Source organism: Macaca nemestrina, chromosome 20 (genome assembly GCF_043159975.1).
Source record: "Macaca nemestrina isolate mMacNem1 chromosome 20, mMacNem.hap1, whole genome shotgun sequence".
NCBI classification, from domain to species: domain Eukaryota; kingdom Metazoa; phylum Chordata; class Mammalia; order Primates; family Cercopithecidae; genus Macaca; species Macaca nemestrina.
The window spans coordinates 61689115-61706881 of NC_092144.1; the positions used below are offsets into that span (position 1 = coordinate 61689115).

At 49.0% G+C, this 17767-nt stretch overlaps 1 protein-coding gene across 1 annotated transcript; it reads right to left on the reverse strand.

Annotated features, from left to right (window-relative positions):
* Positions 1–5466: 5466 nt before the first annotated feature.
* On the reverse strand, positions 5467–13123 carry LOC105497093 (hyaluronan synthase 1). The gene is made up of 4 exons (XM_024797660.2): positions 12418–13123; positions 9605–9830; positions 8894–9026; positions 5467–6464 (listed from the first exon to the last, which is right to left on the reverse strand). Exons 1-4 carry the CDS (start codon positions 13024–13026, stop codon positions 5789–5791), a joined length of 1644 nt encoding a protein of 547 aa, XP_024653428.2. The 5' UTR covers positions 13027–13123; the 3' UTR covers positions 5467–5788.
* Between the last annotated feature and the right edge of the window lie 4644 nt (positions 13124–17767).

A 17767-nucleotide genomic window follows, 5' to 3' on the forward strand; every position in this document is an offset into this window, starting at 1 on the left:
AAGGAGAGTATGAAGGAAATAGGTTAATAGCCAGATGAAGAGGTAGATAGGGTGAGATCCAGAAGGGTCCCAAGTGCAGAAGTTTCTGTCTCCATGGGCGTTGGGATGCAGCAGCCTATCAGTGCGTAGATGCATTCACCAGCCTGGAAGCTCTGCAAACCCCATATTTTAGGGATTGTTCTGGAGGCTACGTCATGGTCGTGATCACTTATTAACTCAGTCTCCACCCCTTTTTCCCCCCCAAGGACTGGAGGGGGCGGGTGAGGCCGAAAGCTCTTAAGCTCCCAATCATGGCCTAGTTTCGCTGGTGACCAGTGCCCATCCAGGTGACCACCAAGAGTCACTTGAGCAGAACAAACGATGCTGCTATCACCCAGGAAATTCAAGAGATTAGGAGCTGTATGTAAGATGCTTCTGTTGCCTACATCACTCCAGAAATTACGAGGGTTTAAGACTGTCAGAAACCAGGGACAGACACCAACTATGTATTTCTTATGTCACAGACCATAAATAAAACAAAATACGAAATTATATGGTAACGTGTGATGGAGAAGATAAGCAGAGAAACGGAATATGGGGCCAGGGGAAGTAGCAGTAGGATCTTTGGAGAAGCCCTCACTGAGAAAGTGACATTTGAATAAAAACTGGAAGGGGATGACTGTATGAGTCATTATGTATATTTGTGTGAAGAGTGTTCAGGTGGCCAGGCGAGGTGACTCATGCCTGTAATCCCAACATTTTGGAAGGCTGAGGCCGGTGGATCACCTGAGGTCAGGAGTTCGAGACCAGTCTGGCCAACATGGTGAAACCCTGTCTCTACTAAAAATACAAAAATTAGCCTGGCGTGCTAGCACATGCCTATAATCCCAGCTACTCAGGAGGCTGAAGCACGAGAATCGCTTGAATCCGGGAGGCGGAAGTTACAGTGAGCCCTGAGGCAGGAGTGCCAGGCACGTGGGAAGACAGCCGGGAGGACATCCAGGAGGCCAATGTAGCTGGAGCAGTGCCTTAGGAAGTGAATACACAGTGAAGTCAGAGACCATGGGGACCAGATGATGCCACTGGCTGCTGTGAAGTCTAGACTTACCTCTGTAAGAGATGAGGGTCGGCTGAGTGTGGTGGCTTACGCCTGTAATCCCAGCACTTGGGGGACTGAGGCTTGAGCTTGAGAGGTCAAGGCGCAGTGAGCCATGACTACATCACTGCAGTCCAACCTGGGCTACAAAGTGAGACCCTGACTCAGAAGGAAAAAAAAAGGGCAAGGTGCAGTGGCTCGCGCCTGTAATCCCAGCACTTTGGAAGGCTGAGGCAGGCGGGTCACTTGAGGGCAGGAGTTCGAGACCAGCCTGGCCAATGTGGTGAAACCCTGTCTCTCCTAAAAATAAAAAATTAGCCAAGCGTGGTAGCAGACGCCTGTAATCCCAGCTACTTCGGAGGCTGAGGCAGGAGAATCGCTTGAACTCGGGAGGCGGAGGTTGCAGTGAGCCGAGATCGCGCCATTGCACTCCAGCCTGGGCAAAAAGAGTGAAACTCCCATCTCAAAAAAAAAAAAAAGAGATGACGTGAGCCATGACTGCACCACTGCAGTCCAACCTGGGCTACAGAGCAAGACCCTGTCACAAAAAAAAAAAAAAAAGAAAAAAGAAAGAAAAAAAGATGAGAGTCACGGGTGGCTTTTGAGCCAAGCAAAGGCAGGTCATGATTTGATTTCCATGGCTACTATGTGTTACTGGGGCATAACACATAGAACTGGGGCAAGGTGGAAGCTGGCATCGCTGAGAGGTGCTGCAGTAATCCAGGGACGAGATGCAGCCCCGGCAAACAAGGTGGTGAGGAGCAGTGGCTCTAGATATATCTTGAAGGTAGAACCAGTGGGATTTGCTGATGGTTCAGAATGTTGGATGAGAGAGGCCAAGAATAACCACGGTGGCACTGTCCAGTAGAACCCTGTGCCATGCTGGAAATATTCTAGATCTGCACTGTCCAGTAGCACAGCACCAACCACATGTGGCCGTGAAGCATGTGAAGGTGACCTGTGCAACTAAGGAACTGAACTCATAATCTTAGGTAGCTCTTCAGGCAAGAAAGGGTGTCAAAAAAAAAAAAAAAGAAAAAAAGAAAAAAATCAACTCTGGTAGCTTTAATTACGTTAACGTTACATAGTTCCTGCTCTTTGACAACAGAATCGTAGAGGCCTGTGTGAGTATTCTTACCTGTGGATCACTCTGAACTCTTGTTTATTTGACTAAGAGTTCCTTGAGGGCAAGCTTCTTAATTGTTTCTATACTTGCAAACTAGGCAGAGTGTGTGGCATTCAATAGGTACTTGGTGAATGTTTTGGTGACTGATGAATCAAGGAATGCATGAACGGGAAAAAATGGTTTAGATTTCCATGTGGTAATGGCTAGTGATGGACAGTTACAGCTCTAGCAGTTTTTGGCCTGAGTGGCTGGGAGGATGAAGTTCTGTTTACTGAGATAGAGAGACTGTTGGAGGAGCAGGTTTCATGGGGATTAGCAGGGAGGAAGGGGAGAAGATATTAGGAGTCTGTATTGAGATGCCTATTAGGCATCCAAGTGGAAATGTCTTGGAGGCAGTTGGATATACAAGCCTGGAATTTAAGGGAGAGGTCTAGCCTGAAGGTCTGTTTGGGAGAGTCCCATCTCCATGCAAGGAGCATGAATGAAGTATTCAGAGCCATTAACACTGGAGGCACAAGGGAAGTGGGTATAGATGGATAAGAGACGAGGATGAGAGGATCCAGGAAAGAAAACAAGGTGGAGGAAAGCAAGGTAACTGTGGCTTTCTGAAAGCCAAGTAGCTGTGCACGGTGGCTCACGCCTGTAATCCCAGCACTTTTGGGAAGCTGAGGTGGGTGGATCACTTGAGGTCACGAGTTTGAGACCAGCCTGGCCAACATGGTGAAACCTGTCTCTACTAAAAATACAAAAATCAGCTGTATGTGGTGGCACATGCCTGTAGTACCAGCTACTTGGGAGGCTGAGGTAGGAGAATTGCTTGAACCTGGGAGGTAGAGGTTGCAGTGAGCTGAGTTCGCGCCACTGCATTCCAGCCTGGGTGACAGAGCAAGACTCCATCTCAAAAAAGAAAAAAAGGAAGTCAAGTAAAGAGTTTCAAGAAGGAGTGATCAACTGTGTCAGACATAGCCAAATCATGAAATAGGGCTGAGCATTGGCTATTGGTTTTAGCGACATGGATATCATTGATGAACTTGACAAAAGCAGTTTCTATGGAGAACTAGAGGAAAGCATGACCATCTGATTGGCGTGGGTTTAAGAGTTAATGGAAATCAACATCATTAGTCATTAGGGCGGCGCAAGCCAAAGCCACAATGAAATTGGCGGCGCAAGCCAAAGCCACAATGAAATGCTACTTCACACCTGCGAGGACGGCTGTAATAAAAAAAGTCAGGTAATACAAAATGTAGCAAGGGCGTAGAGAAATTAGAACCCTCATACATTGTTGGTGGGAATGTAAATGGTACAGTCCCTGTGCAAAACAGTCTGGCAGTTCCTCAAAAAAATTAAACATAGAATTAACATAAGACCCAGCAATTCCATTTCTAAGTATACACCCAAGAAAATTAAAAAGCTGTGTTCACACCAAAACTTGCACACGAATGTTCATAGTAGCATCATTCATACAGCCAAGAGGTGGAGACATCCCAAATATCCATCAACTGATAAATGCATAAACACAATGCAATATAGCCATACTGCAGAATATTATTTGGCCATAAAAAAGGAATGAATCAGTGATAAATGCAACAACATGGATGAACCTTTATATGCTAAATGAAAGAAGTCACAAAAAAAGCACATACTGCAAGATTCCATTTATATGAAATAGCCAGAATAGGTAAATCAATAAAGAGAAAGCAGATGAGCAGCTATCCAGGTCTTAGGGGGACAAAGGGGTGAGAAACGAGAAGTGAGCTGCCAATGGGGATGGGGTTCCTTTTGTGGGGTGACGAAAATGTTCTAAAATTAGATTATGGTGGTGGCTGTGCAAACCTGTAAACTTATTAAAAACCATTGGGTTGTACCCTTTTTTTTTTGAGATGGAGTCTCATTCTGTCACCTAGGCAGGAGTGCAGTGGCATGATCTCACCTCACTGCAGCCTCCGCCTCCCAGGTTCAAGTGATTGTCCTGCCTTAGCCTCCTGAGTAGCTGGGATTACAGGCACATGCCACCATGCCTGGCTAAATTTTTTTTTGTATTTTTAGTAAAGATGGGGCTTCACCATGTTGGCCATGCTGGTGTCGAACTCGTGACCTCAAGCGATCTGCCCACCTCGGCCTCCCAAAGTGCTGGGATTACAGGAGTGAGCCACCGCGCCCGGCCGAATTGCACACTTTGAACGAGTGAATTCTGTGCGAGAGAAATTGGAGACAAATATGGACAACTCTCCCAAGGAAATTTGCTATTAACAGAAATAGAGGCCGGGCGCGGTGGCTCAAGCCTGTAATCCCAGCACTTTGGGAGGCCGAGACGGGCGGATCACGAGGCCAGGAGATCGAGAGACGATCCCGGCTAACACGGTGAAACCCCGTCTCTACTAAAAAATACAAAAAAACTAGCCGGGCGAGGTGGCGGGCGCCTGTAGTCCCAGCTACTCGGGAGGCTGAGGCAGGAGAACGGCGTAAACCCGGGAGGCGGAGCTTGCAGTGAGCTGAGATCCGGCCACTGCACTCCAGCCTGGGTGACAGAGCAAGACTCCGTCTCAAAAAAAAAAAAAAAAAAAAAAAAACAGAAATAGATATGGAACAGTTGTTTCTGGGGAAACTGAGGTCAAGAGAGGGAGTCTTAAAAATGGGAGAGTAACAATATGTTCGGATGCTGATGGGAAAGGCTCCGAAGGGAAAGGAGAATTGACGGAGGATCAGGTGGAAGGAACTGCTGGAGTGAAGTCTTCGAGCAGACAAAGAGGACATAGGGTCTGGTGTCCTGATGGAAGAGGTTGGCATTGGCTTGGAGCACAGACAGGTCACCCTCAGCAACAGCAAGAAGGTGGAGTGTATGCACACAGGGGCAAGTGAGTGGGAAGACGTGGAGATGAGGACTCCGGCAAAAGTTTTCTCTTGTAACCCCTATTTTCTCAGTGAGATAGGAAGTCAGCTAAGAGGCTGGGGGAGGGGGTGCTGGAGGTTTGAAGAGAAAAGGGATGTGTTACCCTTCTGAGTAGACGGACATCATCTGCAGTACCTGACAGTGTGCGGCAGGTGGCAGGTGCTTCGTAAGAACCTGTGAATGAGTTGAGTAACCCTCACACCAACCCTGCCCCATGGGATTAATAATCCCTGTTTTCAAAAGAGGGAACCCCTGGTTCCAAGGAAGGAGAGTGTCTTGTCCAGGTTCAAACAGCTAGCACCCAGCACTGAGCCCAGCGTCCCCAATTCTCAATCATCCAGTCCCCTTAGTTCTCAAAAAAGGAGGAGACTCAGGGAAAATAAATAAAATTCTTTATTACATCCTGATCACACAGTAGAAATGGAGATTAAATAAGAACGAGGAGAAAGCAGGACCCTTTCCCCTCCGCTCCTCAAATCCCACACCCTGACCAATAAATACCCCTCCCTAGAGACCCAGAAGTCCCAGTCCCAATATAGTCCAGACTGAAGAATCTTGGGCTGCTGACCCCCTCGTTTTGCAGAGGAGGGAAACTGAGGCCCAGAGAACCACCCAGCAAGTTCGTGGCTCGGGGGCCCTGCAGGTCTCCTCTGGCCTCCCCTGAAGACCCTTGAGGCGGCTTCCGCGTGGCTGGAACTCACACCTGGACACGGTAGCCCCCGGTCCGCCGCCGGCAAAGCCTCCGCACGCCCACCCAGTACAGCGTCAACATGACCACCCAGTAGCCCACGTAGGCGCCGGCCCCCGCGGCTAAGTGGTAGGCCTCCGCTGCACGGGAAGGGCCGCTCCAGTCGGCCCTGGCCTCGTGTGCCACACTGCGGACCAGGCCCCCAAGCAGCAGCAGCGCCCAGAGCGCCAGGGGCAGCAGAGGGACGTAATTAGCGGCCAGCTTCCGCCGGCCCGAGGTGCCCCAGCCACTCTGGTTCATGGTGACCAGCGCCAGGAACTTGGCGGGCAGGAGGCCACACATGTAGAGGGGCGCGTAGAGCGACAGCAGCACCATACGCAGGCAGCCCCGCAGCCAGGCCGCAAAGGCCGCCTTGGCCAGTGCCACGCCCTGCACGCATAGCAGCACCCACAGCAGCGCCCACGGGCGGCCCGCATAGAACAGACGCAGCACCGTGGCCGCCACGAAGAAGGGGAACAGGCCGGAGACCACCGCCTCGTAGGTCATCCAGGCGTGATGCCGGTGCCACCAGAGCGCGTTGTACAGCCATTCACGGAAGTACGACTTGGACCAGCGAGTCTGCTGACTCAGCCAGCGCAGGAAGGACGAGGGTGTCTCTGAGTAGCAGCGAGACCTGGAGGTGTACCTGCATGGGCGCGAGGAATAAGGACATCATCGCATGCTCCCTGGGGCCTGGGCAGGATTCTGGAGGCAGAAGTGACCACTATGGATAGCCACTGGGGGCGAGTTTCTGAACCTCTCTAGGCCTCAGTATTCTCATGTGTAGAATAGGGTTGATAGGCCGGGCATGGTGACTCACGCCTGTAATCCCAGCACTTTGGGAGGCTGAGGCATAAGGAGTTCAAGACCAGCCTGGGCAACATAGCAAGACCCCATCTCTACTAAATAAGCAAATAAATAAATAAGCACCAATGGGCAGGATGCAATGGCTCATGCCTGTAATCCCAGCACTATGGGAGGCTGAGGTGGGGGGATCACTTGAGGCTAAGAGTTCGAGACCAGCCTAGGCAACATAGTGAGACCCCCATCTCTAACAACAAAAAAACAAAATAGCCAGGTGTGGTGATGTGTGCCTGCAGTCCCAGCTATTTCGCAGGCTGAGATGGGAGAATCACTTGAGCTCAGGAGTTTGAGGCTGCGGTGAGCCATGATCATGCCCCTGCACTCCAGCCTGAGCCTGAGCAACACAGAAAGACTCTATCATTTTTTGTTTTTTTAAGATGGAGTCTCGTTCTTGTTGCCCAGGCTGGAGTGCAATGGCACAATGTCAGCTCACTGCAACCTCCGCCTCCTGGGTTCAAGCGATTTTCCTGCCTCAGCCTCCAGAGTAGGTGGGATTACAGGTGCCCGACACCATGCCCAGCTAATTTTTTATATTTTCAGTAGGGACGGGGTTTCACTATGTTGGCTGGGCTCGAACTCCTGACCTCAGGTGATACACCGCCTCAGCCTCCCAAAATGCTGGGATTATAGGCATGAGCCACCGCGTCCGGCCTAAGAGTCCATCTGAAAAAAAAAAGGTTCTCATATGACAAGGATACTGTGAGGATTAAATGAAGATTAAACGCCAAGTGCTTAGGACCAGTAGATAGTATTTGCTTAATAAATGTTAGTTACTACTGTTTTTACTGTGACTAATACCATTACTATTGCCGTTACTAATATCATGTTGGTTACTGACACTATTACTAATACTATTACTAACATATTACTAATACTGTCATGCTTACTATTACTGGCAGTCCCTATAGTGAGGAGCAAGATGGGCGTGGTTGCTACCCAGGGTAGTCTATGTATTGGAACTTCTCAAGGGAACCATCAGGCCTCCTTCCTGTTTTGTGGCAGACATCGTTAATCAATCCCTGCACAGGTTCCAGCCAAGCCCACACAAGACTAGAATCGTGGGCATTACTTGACAGTGTCCAGTCTCCTTCCCCTGTGTCACTTGGCATCCTCAGTGGCCTCCCTGCTTCCGACCTTGCCTTCTGCAGTCTGTACCCAAAACAGCTGCCAAAGGGATCCCATTACAACATGTCACTTCTCTGCTTAAAACCCTCCCATGGCTCCCTCATCTTAGTCAGAGTCCTTAGACCTATAAGCCTTTCATGAGTGGACCCCTTGTTGACTCTCCATCCTCCTCTCCTAATACTCCCTCAGTTCCATGCTCCAGCCACACTGTTCTCAGCCTTGAGCCCCATCCTACTTCAGGCACTCCACTTAACACTTCACTCCCCACCCCAAAACTTCCTATCCATCCCCCTGCCTGGCATTATTTATCTCCATAACACATATCATGAACATACTGTATGTTCTGCTTATTTACTTCTTGTGTGTCTCCCCTACTGATGTAATCAATTGGTGTCCTATCTGCCTATTGCTGTATCCCCGCAGCTTAAACATTCTAGGCACCTAGTGAATATTTGTTGAGTGAATTAATTCATGGATTCCCTTGGATTATCCCAAGTTCCGTCTGGGTCTTTCAGTGGACCTGACTTTGCAGAAATCACTCTTCCCTGAACTTCACTTGGTCTAGATCATCCTCCCCTGAGTCTCATGGAATTACTTGTCTTCTCTTGAAGAACTTGCTAGAGTTCGGGTGCTCCTCTTCTCTCACTTGATTCTTTCTCCACGGCTCTCTCACTAGTTAGATCCCACTCTATCCATTTGTCTCTTGCCCTTCCTACTTCACTCCCCACTACCTTAGTCTCCATGGCAGAACCAACTCACCCTAACTCAATTCTAGGTGGAATTCTCTACCCTCACCTTGCCTCTCTTGGTAGAGTTCACTGCATTCCATGGTTCAATGCAAATGCCAGCCTTGTCCCTTATAGCATCTTCCCCTCTTCCCTAATATCTCACTTGGTAAAGTCCATTGGCTCAATGCAAATGGCCCCTCTGCCCATTATGGTATCTTCCTCTCTCCTCTAAAGTCTCACTTGATAGAGCCCACGGTCTGGTGAGTTACTTTGGATTTGGAGAACTCTCAGCATGCACACATGCTGGGATACTCATTGGCCTCCACACATACCCGACCACCTGGTCCCCTCAGCTTACTTGGTAGCATAACCCATGCTGAGCATGCGGTTGGTGAGGTGCCGGTCGTCCCCAAAAGTACAGTGGGTTCCCAGGAACTTCTGGTTGTACCAGGCCTCAAGAAACTGCTGCAAGAGGTTGTTCCTATATAGGCCTGGGTGAGGGGAGGTGTGAAAGAGTGTCAGTCTCTGCTGTCACCAACATCAACTCCAGTGCTGTTTCCAGCCCCAACCCCATCTCCAGTTCCAACCCCATCCTCAGTCATCATAATCTCAATCTCAGCACTATCTCCAATCCCAACTCCAGCCCCAATCCTGTCCTCAACCTCATATCCACTCCAACTTGCCTGTCATTGAACTATACCCATTGTGACTGCAAACCTGCCCACCCCAGTCTCATCACCAATCCCATATCCATTCTCAGCCCCATCCAAAACCCACTGCAACCTCAAACCTGGCTCCAACTCTGTCTTTGACTCCAAGCTTATCCCATCTTTTTCCCCAGGCCCAGCCCCAATCCCCATCCATATCCTTTCTCCAATCTCACTCCCCACACCAAACTCAGCTCGAACCCAAGCAGCATCCTCACCGCCAACTTCCAGTTTTATCCCATCCCCAGTTCCTACCCTGCTGCATCTTTGTCCCCAACCCCAGTCACATCCTCAGCCCCATCCGGCTTCCCTTCTCCCTTTCCACTCCATCCACGGCCCTCCCAATCTCTGCCGCTGCTTACCTAGAGGACCGCTGATGCAGGACACACAGTGGAAGTAGCTCTGACAAGCCCGCTCCACATTGAAGGCTACCCAGTATCGCAGGCTGCTTAGGAAGCTGACCCAGGAGTCCAGAGGGTTAAGGATCCGCACGTCCCCACCAACAGCCCCTACCCGGGGGTCCTCGTCCAGGACCTGCACGAGCTCCAGCAGTGCCATGGGGTCCAACCTTGTGTCCGAGTCGCAGACCTGTGAGGTGGAAGGGGACAGGATCAGCACAGACCCCTGCATCGGACTGATGCTTGAGAGGAGGGCACCAAGGGGTTCAATGCAGCTGGGGCACTCTGCAACCGATCTGAATGCAATTTTGAGATTTTTTTAGTCATTTTCAATGTGCAATCACAGTTTAACATGTACTCCAAGATGCACATCCTTGTATGAACATGAACAATGAGACATATACCATCTCCTCTGGTGTGTGAGTGAGACCCCGACTTGCTACTAAGCAATAGAATATGGCAGAAGTTATGGGATATAACTGCCACGATCATATTACCTAATATGGAAATGGTGAATAGGTTTTGCAATGTAATTAAGTCCCCAAATCTCTTGACTATAAGTTAATCAAAAGGAGATTATCCTGGGTGGGCCTGACCTAATCAGGAGAACCCTTTAAAAGCAGATCTAGAAGTCAGAGAGTCTCCTTGCTGGCCTTGAAGAGGCAAGCTACTGCTACCATGAGTTCTGTGGCTGCAAGAAAATGAATTCTGCCAACGAACAAATACATAAGCTTGAAAGATAACCCCAAGGCTTAAAAAAGACCCAGCTCTAGCTGATACCCTGATTGCAACCAGCTCCAGCTGATACCCTGATTGCAACCTGGTGATATCCTGAAAAAAAGGACCCAGCTGAGCTGTGCTGACTCTTGATTCATAGAAACTATGAGGTAATAAATGTGTTTTGTTCAAGTTGCCAAACATATGGTAACTTGTTATGCAGCAATGGAAAACTAATATAAAGCATTAGAATTGCTACACCAGGCCGGTTGTGTGGCTCATGCCTGTAATCCCAGCACTTTGGGAGGCCAAAGTGGGCAGATAACCTGAGGTCAGGAGTTTGAGACCAGCCTAGCCAACATGGTGAAACCGTGTCTCTACAAAAATATAAGAATTAGCTGCGCATGATGGCAGATGCCTGTATACCAGCTACTGGGGAGGCTGAGGTGGGAGAATCACTTGAACCCAGGAGGCGGAGGTTGCAGTGAACCAAGATTGAACCATTGCACTCCAGCCTGGGCAACAGAGTGAGATTCCATCTCAAAAGATTGCTACACCAAATGGGATGGATGAATGAGTACATAAATGAAATTAGTCTGAATATCGAATACATAGATAGATGGCTGAATGGATGAACAAAAGAATCTCAACACTGAAGGAGGGGAAAGGAAGGAGGGAAGAAGGAAAGAAGAAAGGGAACAAATCTCCACATTTAATAGATAAATGAATGAATAAATGAGCAAATGATCTCCATATTGGATGGATAGATGGGTGTATGAATGAGTGAGTGAAGAAAAGAATTTCTACACTGAATGAAGTAAGGAAGAACTTTTATTTATTTATTTAAGATGGAGTTTTGCTCTTGTTGCCCAGGCTGGAGTGCAATGGTGTGATCTCGGCTCACTGCAACTTCCACCTCCCAGGTTCAAACGATTCTCCTGCCTCAGCCTCCCAAGTAGTTGGGATTACAAGCATGCACCACCACGCCGGGCTAATTTTGTATTTTTGGTAGAGACAGGGTTTCCCTATGTTGGTCAGGCTGGTCTTGAACTCCCAACCTCAGATCAGCCTCCCAAAGTGCTGGGATTACAGGCATGAGCCACCACGCCTGTCCAGGAAGAACTTAATTCTATATTGAATGGATGGAAATGTGGATAGATGGATGGATGCATGAATGAATCTCTATATTGAATGAGTGGATAAATGAATGGAGGAGTGAATGAATGCGTGAAATTAAGAATCTGCCTCCAATGGGTGGATAAACAAAGGAAGAAATGACTCTATACTGAATGTATAAATGAATGAAGGAATGAATATTATCCATATTGCATGGATAGGTGGATGGATGACTGAATGAGTGAGAGTGTCTACACTGAATAAAGAAAAGAAGGACTTATTTTATTTTTTAGATGGAGTCTCGCTCTTGTCGCCCAGGCTGCAGTGCAATGGCACGATCTCAGCTCACTGCAAGCTCCACCTCCCAGTTCAAGAGATTCTCCTGCCTCAGCCTCCCGAGTAGCTGGGATTACAGGCACTCGCCACCACGCCCAGTTAATTTTTGTATTTTTAGTAGAGACAGGGTTTCAAGGGTTGGCCAAGCTAGTCTAGGACTCCTGAGCTCAGGTGATCCGCCCACCTCAGCCTCCCAAAGTGCCCGGCTAGAAAGACTTAATTTTACATTGAATGGATGGATAACTGAATCATTGGATGAATGGATGAATGAACGAATGAATCTATTGAATGGATGGATACATGAATGGATGAGTCAAGAATAAATGAAATTGTCTCTTCCTGGAATGCGTAGGTGAATGAAGAAAGGAAAGAATGCCTCTACATTGAATGGGTAAATGAACGAAGAAATGAACGAATGATCTCCATATTGGATAAAGGGATAGATGGACGGATGGATGGATGAGTGAAGGAAAGAATCTCTCCACTGCATAGATGAATGAATAAAGAAAGGGAGAGAGTCACTCAAATCTGTACACTGAAGGAAAGACCCCAGGAAAGTGGGATCCGGGTGTTCGAGTCACGAGTGGGCTGAGGGCGCCTCTACTCACCTGCACGTAGTCCACCGAGTCTCCGAGCGCCTTGAAGGCGGTGTACATGACCTCGCGCTTGCCGCCCCAGCGCTGCGCCACGCACACGCACCTGCGAGTCCTCACCAGCGCCTCCACCGCCAGCCGCCCGGGATCCTCCGCCTCCACCTCCCGGTAGGCTCCGGCGCCCACCGCGCCCGCCGCGGGTTCCCAGGGCTGGTGGTAGTTGCCATCCCACACGTACGTGGCTGGGTCCTCGTCGGCGAAGACCTCGCGGAACATGTCTACCATGTAGAGGTCCTCGGGGCGGTTGCCGTCCACCACCATGAGGACGCGCAGCCGCGCTCGCGGGTACAGCAGGGCGCGGGCGGACACCAGGCACTGGCGCAGGTACGCGGGGTCCTCCTGGTAGGCGGAAATGGTCAGCGCCACGCTGCGCGCCGTGGCTGCATCCAGGCGCCCCCGTGCCGCCGCGCGCCGCGCCGCCGCCGCCACCCGCCGATGCTCCAGGTACGCGAAGAGGCTCTGCGCCAACAGGTGCGCCGAGAGGAAGGCCCCGTAGAGGCCGAAGGCCAGGAGGCCGTAGCGATCGGAGGCCAGCGGCACCCCGGCGGCGTAGGCCCAGGTCATGAGGCCCAGGATGAGCAGGGCGAAGGCGATGGTCAGCACCCTCCGGGCCAGGCCGGAGCAGCGGCGGGCTGCAGGAGTGGGCTTGGGCGCGTCCTGCTGGGAGCGAGAGTGGAAAGGAAGGGGCATGAGTCCCGAGGGCCTCCTCTGAGAGAAGATTACAAAATCCCTTCCTTGCTTCCCTCGTTCCTTTCCCCTTCCCCTCCCCTCCCTTCCCCTTCCCTTTCCTCCCTCTCTCCCTTCCTCCTTCCTTCCTTCTCTTTTTCTCTCTCTCTCTGTCTCTCTCTCTCTCTCTCTCTCTTGCTCTCGCTCTCCCTTTCTCTCTCTCTCTCCTTTTGTGTTTTTTTTTTTTTTTCTTTTGAGACAGGGTCTCATTCCAGCCTAGTGGCACAGTCTGGGCCTACTTCAGCCTCAGCTTCCCAAACTCAGGCTCAGCCTCCTACCTCAGCCTCCCTAATAGCTGGGACTACAAAGCGTGCGCCACAACTCCTGGCTAATTTTTAAATTTTTGGTAGACACGGGGGTCTCCCTACCTTACCTAGGCTGGTCTGGAACCCCTGGGCTTAAGTGACATGGCTGCCCCGGCCTCCCTAAGTGCTGGGATTACAGGGATGAGCTACCTTGCCGGACCCAGAATCATTTTCATTAACGAAAATAATTGGGGCAAATAGCTATCTAGGCTTCATGCTGATTAGATTCCTTCTTTTCATTATTATTTATTTATTTTTATAGACAGCGTCTTGCTCTGTCGCCCAGGCTGGGGTGCAGTGGCAGCATCACAGCTCACTGTAGCTTCTAACTTCTAGGCTCTGGTGATCCTCTCACCTCAGCCTCCCAAGTAGCTAGGACCACAAGGCTGGAGTCACAATGCCTTACTAATTTAAAAAAAAAAAAAAAATTTAGAGGAGGAGTCTCACTATGCTGCCCAGGCCCCAGTCTCCCAAAGTACTATGAATACAGGCATGAGCCACCAAGCCCAGCCTGATTTTGTTCCTTCCAATACAATTTTTTTCCACGTTTTGAAATCTCTTAAATCCGTGAGGATGATTGCATGCAATGGAGTGTCACAATTTAATTACCAGGGCGTTTCCCTCCTCTTTCTTAGTGGCACATACAGTGAGGATTTATCTTCCAATTAAAGGTTTCTTAGGGTTGAGACAGTAATAATAATAACATGTACTAAAAAACCAAAATGCTATGTACCAGTCCCTGCTCTAAGCCTTTAAGATAAACGAATTTATTTTAATCCTTACAACAGCGCTATAAAGTAGGTACTGTTATTATTATCCCCATTCTACAGATGAGGCAGCTGAGTCACACAGAGGTTCAGCATCCTGCCCAAGGTCATCCCTGGAAAGCAGAGGAGCCTGGATTTGAACCTTAGGAATTGAATCGCTAAACCTCAACCTTTAGCCCTCGGCAGAGCCCTGGGGGACAGATAGTGCTCGCTGCCACCATACAGGTGGCCAAACTGAGGACTGATTGGCCAGAAGGAGTGACTTGCACAGGGTCAGCAGCCCACGGTGGAGGACTCTTCTTTCTGACTTTCCAGAGGCATAGCCTCGTTCTGCTTTTCCACTGCCCAGCTCCCCAGCAGAACAGGTGCCCCAGTAAATGTTGCTGGAAGAGCCCAGAATCAGAGGAAAGAGTACTTTCCGTGTGCCAGACACTACTGTACAGCAACCTTTATATATATATAGTTTTAAAAAATTGAGACAGGGGGCCGGACACTGTGGCTCACACCTGTAATCCCAGCAGTTTGGGAGGCCGAGGCAGGTGGATCACCTGAGGTCAGGAGTTGAAGATTAGCCTGGCTAACATGGTGAAACCAAAATACAAAAATTAGCCAGGCTTGGTGGCACATGACTGTAGTCCCAGCTACTCAGGAGGCTAAGGCAGGAGAATTGCTTGAACCCCTGAGGTGGAGGTTACAGTGAGCTAAGACGGCGCCACTGCACTTCAGCCTGGGTGACAGTGCAAGACTACATCTCGAAATAATAATAATAATAATAATAATAATAATAATAATAATTGAGACAGGATCTTGCTGTGTTGCTCAGGCTGGTCTTGAACTCCCAGGCTCGAGCGATCCTCCTGCCTTGGCCCCCTAAAGTGCTGGGATTATAGGCGTGAGCTACTGCACCCGGTGTCTACAACAACCTTATAGGGCAGGTACCTCTACTATCTTCTGTTACAGATAAGGAAACTGAGACACTGAGAGGCAAATACTTTTACCCAAGGTCACTCAGGTAATAAGCAGTGTTAGAAATAAAACTCAGGCAGTCTGGCTCTGGCATCCCCTCTACACTAAACTGCCTCCTACGCCACCAGTTCCTGCCTCATAGGCTTACTGTGGGTTATTTAAATGCGTCATTAAGATATAGATCTTTGTGTCCAGTACAGGTGTCACCAGCTACATGTATCTACCAAGCACTTGAAATGCAGCCAGTATCACCGAGGAACTGAGTTTAAAATTTTATTTTAATTTTAATTCATTTAAATTTTAAAAACTCTTACTTGATTCAGTTATTAGAAAACTTTTAAATATGTTTGGAACAAGTTGCATCTATGATGCTCCTTTTGTAACTGTAAATTTTATAAAATCTAAACACAGATTAGGTATTTCCAATGAAAAGGTAGCATCTAAGTGAGAAGCGCAATAAACACACTGGATTTTGAAGCCCAAGTCTGGGGAAAAGAAAGTGAAATAGCTCATTAACATTTATGTATTGATTACATATTGAAATTACCATATCTCATACGTAGCAGGAGTCGGCATGCTAAGACCTGCTACAGCTTGCAGGCTAAGAATTTTTTTTGATATTTTTAGATGGTTTTTTTTTTTTTTTTTTTTTTTTTTTTTTTGAGACGGAGGCTCGCTCTGTCGCCCAGACTGGAGTGCAGTGGCCGGATCTCAGCTCACTGCAAGCTCCGCCTCCCGGGTTCACGCCATTCTCCTGCCTCAGCCTCCCGAGTAGCTGGGACTACAGGCGCCCGCCACCTCGCCCGGCTAGTTTTTTTGTATTTTGTAGTAGAGACGGGGTTTCACCGTGTTAGCCAGGATGGTCTCGATCTCCTGACCTCGTGATCCGCCCGTCTCGGCCTCCCAAAGTGCTGGGATTACAGGCTTGAGCCACCGCGCCCGGCCTTTAGATGGTTTTTAAAAGCCAAAAGAAGAATAATAGTTTGTGGAGCATGAAAAATATGAAATTCAAATTTCAGTGTCCTTAAAGGAAGCTTTATTTGCACACAACCGCATTCATTGGTTATACATCATCTGTGGCTGATTCTCCATTTACAACATGGAAGTTGAGTACTTTCAAAAGAGACCAGATGACCCCCAAGAGCCTCAAATATTTAATATTGGGCCCTTTATCAAAAAAAAATGTGCTGGCCCCTGACACACTGGGTTAAATAAAAATATATTATTAAAATTAACTTCACCTATTTGTTTTTACTTTTTGAAATGTGGCCACAAGAACATTTTAAATTAGATATTGTGGTTTTTGTTACATTTCTAGAGGAGAAAGCTGAGGTACAGCTTTTAAACTGTCAACATTAAACATTATTCTTTCTTCTCGAATCCCCCTTCTCTCTTCCTTTGCCTCAAACCTGGCCTTGCCTGAGTTCCTAAGGATGGCCCAATTCATGCTAGGGATCCAGAGAGTTGATTCTAGAAACACAGATGAACACACGTGTAGACACGCCCCCCCACACGTGAACTCACACGTGATGAGTGACACACAGAATGAAATTACTTGTGTTCTACAGGATGACCCCAGACACCCACTTAGGCCAAACACAGCGACCCCGTGACCTCCACTGACGGCCACACAGGTGAACCTGCAGGCACACACCCCTCCGCAGGCAAAAGCAACACCAGCAAGGGGATGCCCACGTGGCCGCAAACACACAGAGCCCCAACTGAGAGTCTGGGGCAATGGGACACACAGGGAAGATTTCAAGAGAAATAGTAGGTGACTGTCAAGCTGATACTGAACCAGATGAAATTGCTGTTCTTCCAAGTTTTGAGTGGCTCAGTATCGGTGATTTCATTTGGTTCAACTTAATAGCTATTGAACGCATGAAACAGAAATCCATTCCCACGTGCCACAGGCAAATCCAACTCTCTTTCTTACTCAGTCTCTTTCACTTGCTCACTGTCTCACTCCCTCTTTCTGTCTGCCTCCCAGGGAACATAGACATACACAAATTTATAGCAAGATACACAGATACAGAAATACAGACATGGCACATCTCACCTACATGTACTTGGGATGGCCGCCCACACAGGGCAATGTATACACAGACCTGCACACTCAGCCTCACATGCTCACTGTCCCCTACACACATATGGTCACTGTCACGCACATGGATACACACATGAAATCATGTGCACACAGTTCCCCAACACTCGTGGTCACACATATGGCAGTAGTTTCCCCCACATGGCTGTATACACACACACACACACACACACACACACACACACAACCTGTGTCATCGCAGTGGGTCTGGCCGGGCACTCTCTTCTCTCCTGCTTGCTCTCCCAGCCTCTCTGTGGCCAGAGAGCTGCAGGGGGGTCATTTGAAGACCAGCACAGGCGGGGGCGGGAGCAAGTGCTGACGTCAGTCAGGCTAAGCTGGGCCAGGGGCTCTGAGGTCACGGCCGGGCAACTCCACCCGCTTCCCGCTATTACTCCCACCCCGCTCAGCCAGACGGGCCTCCCTTCCCAGGCCCCCAT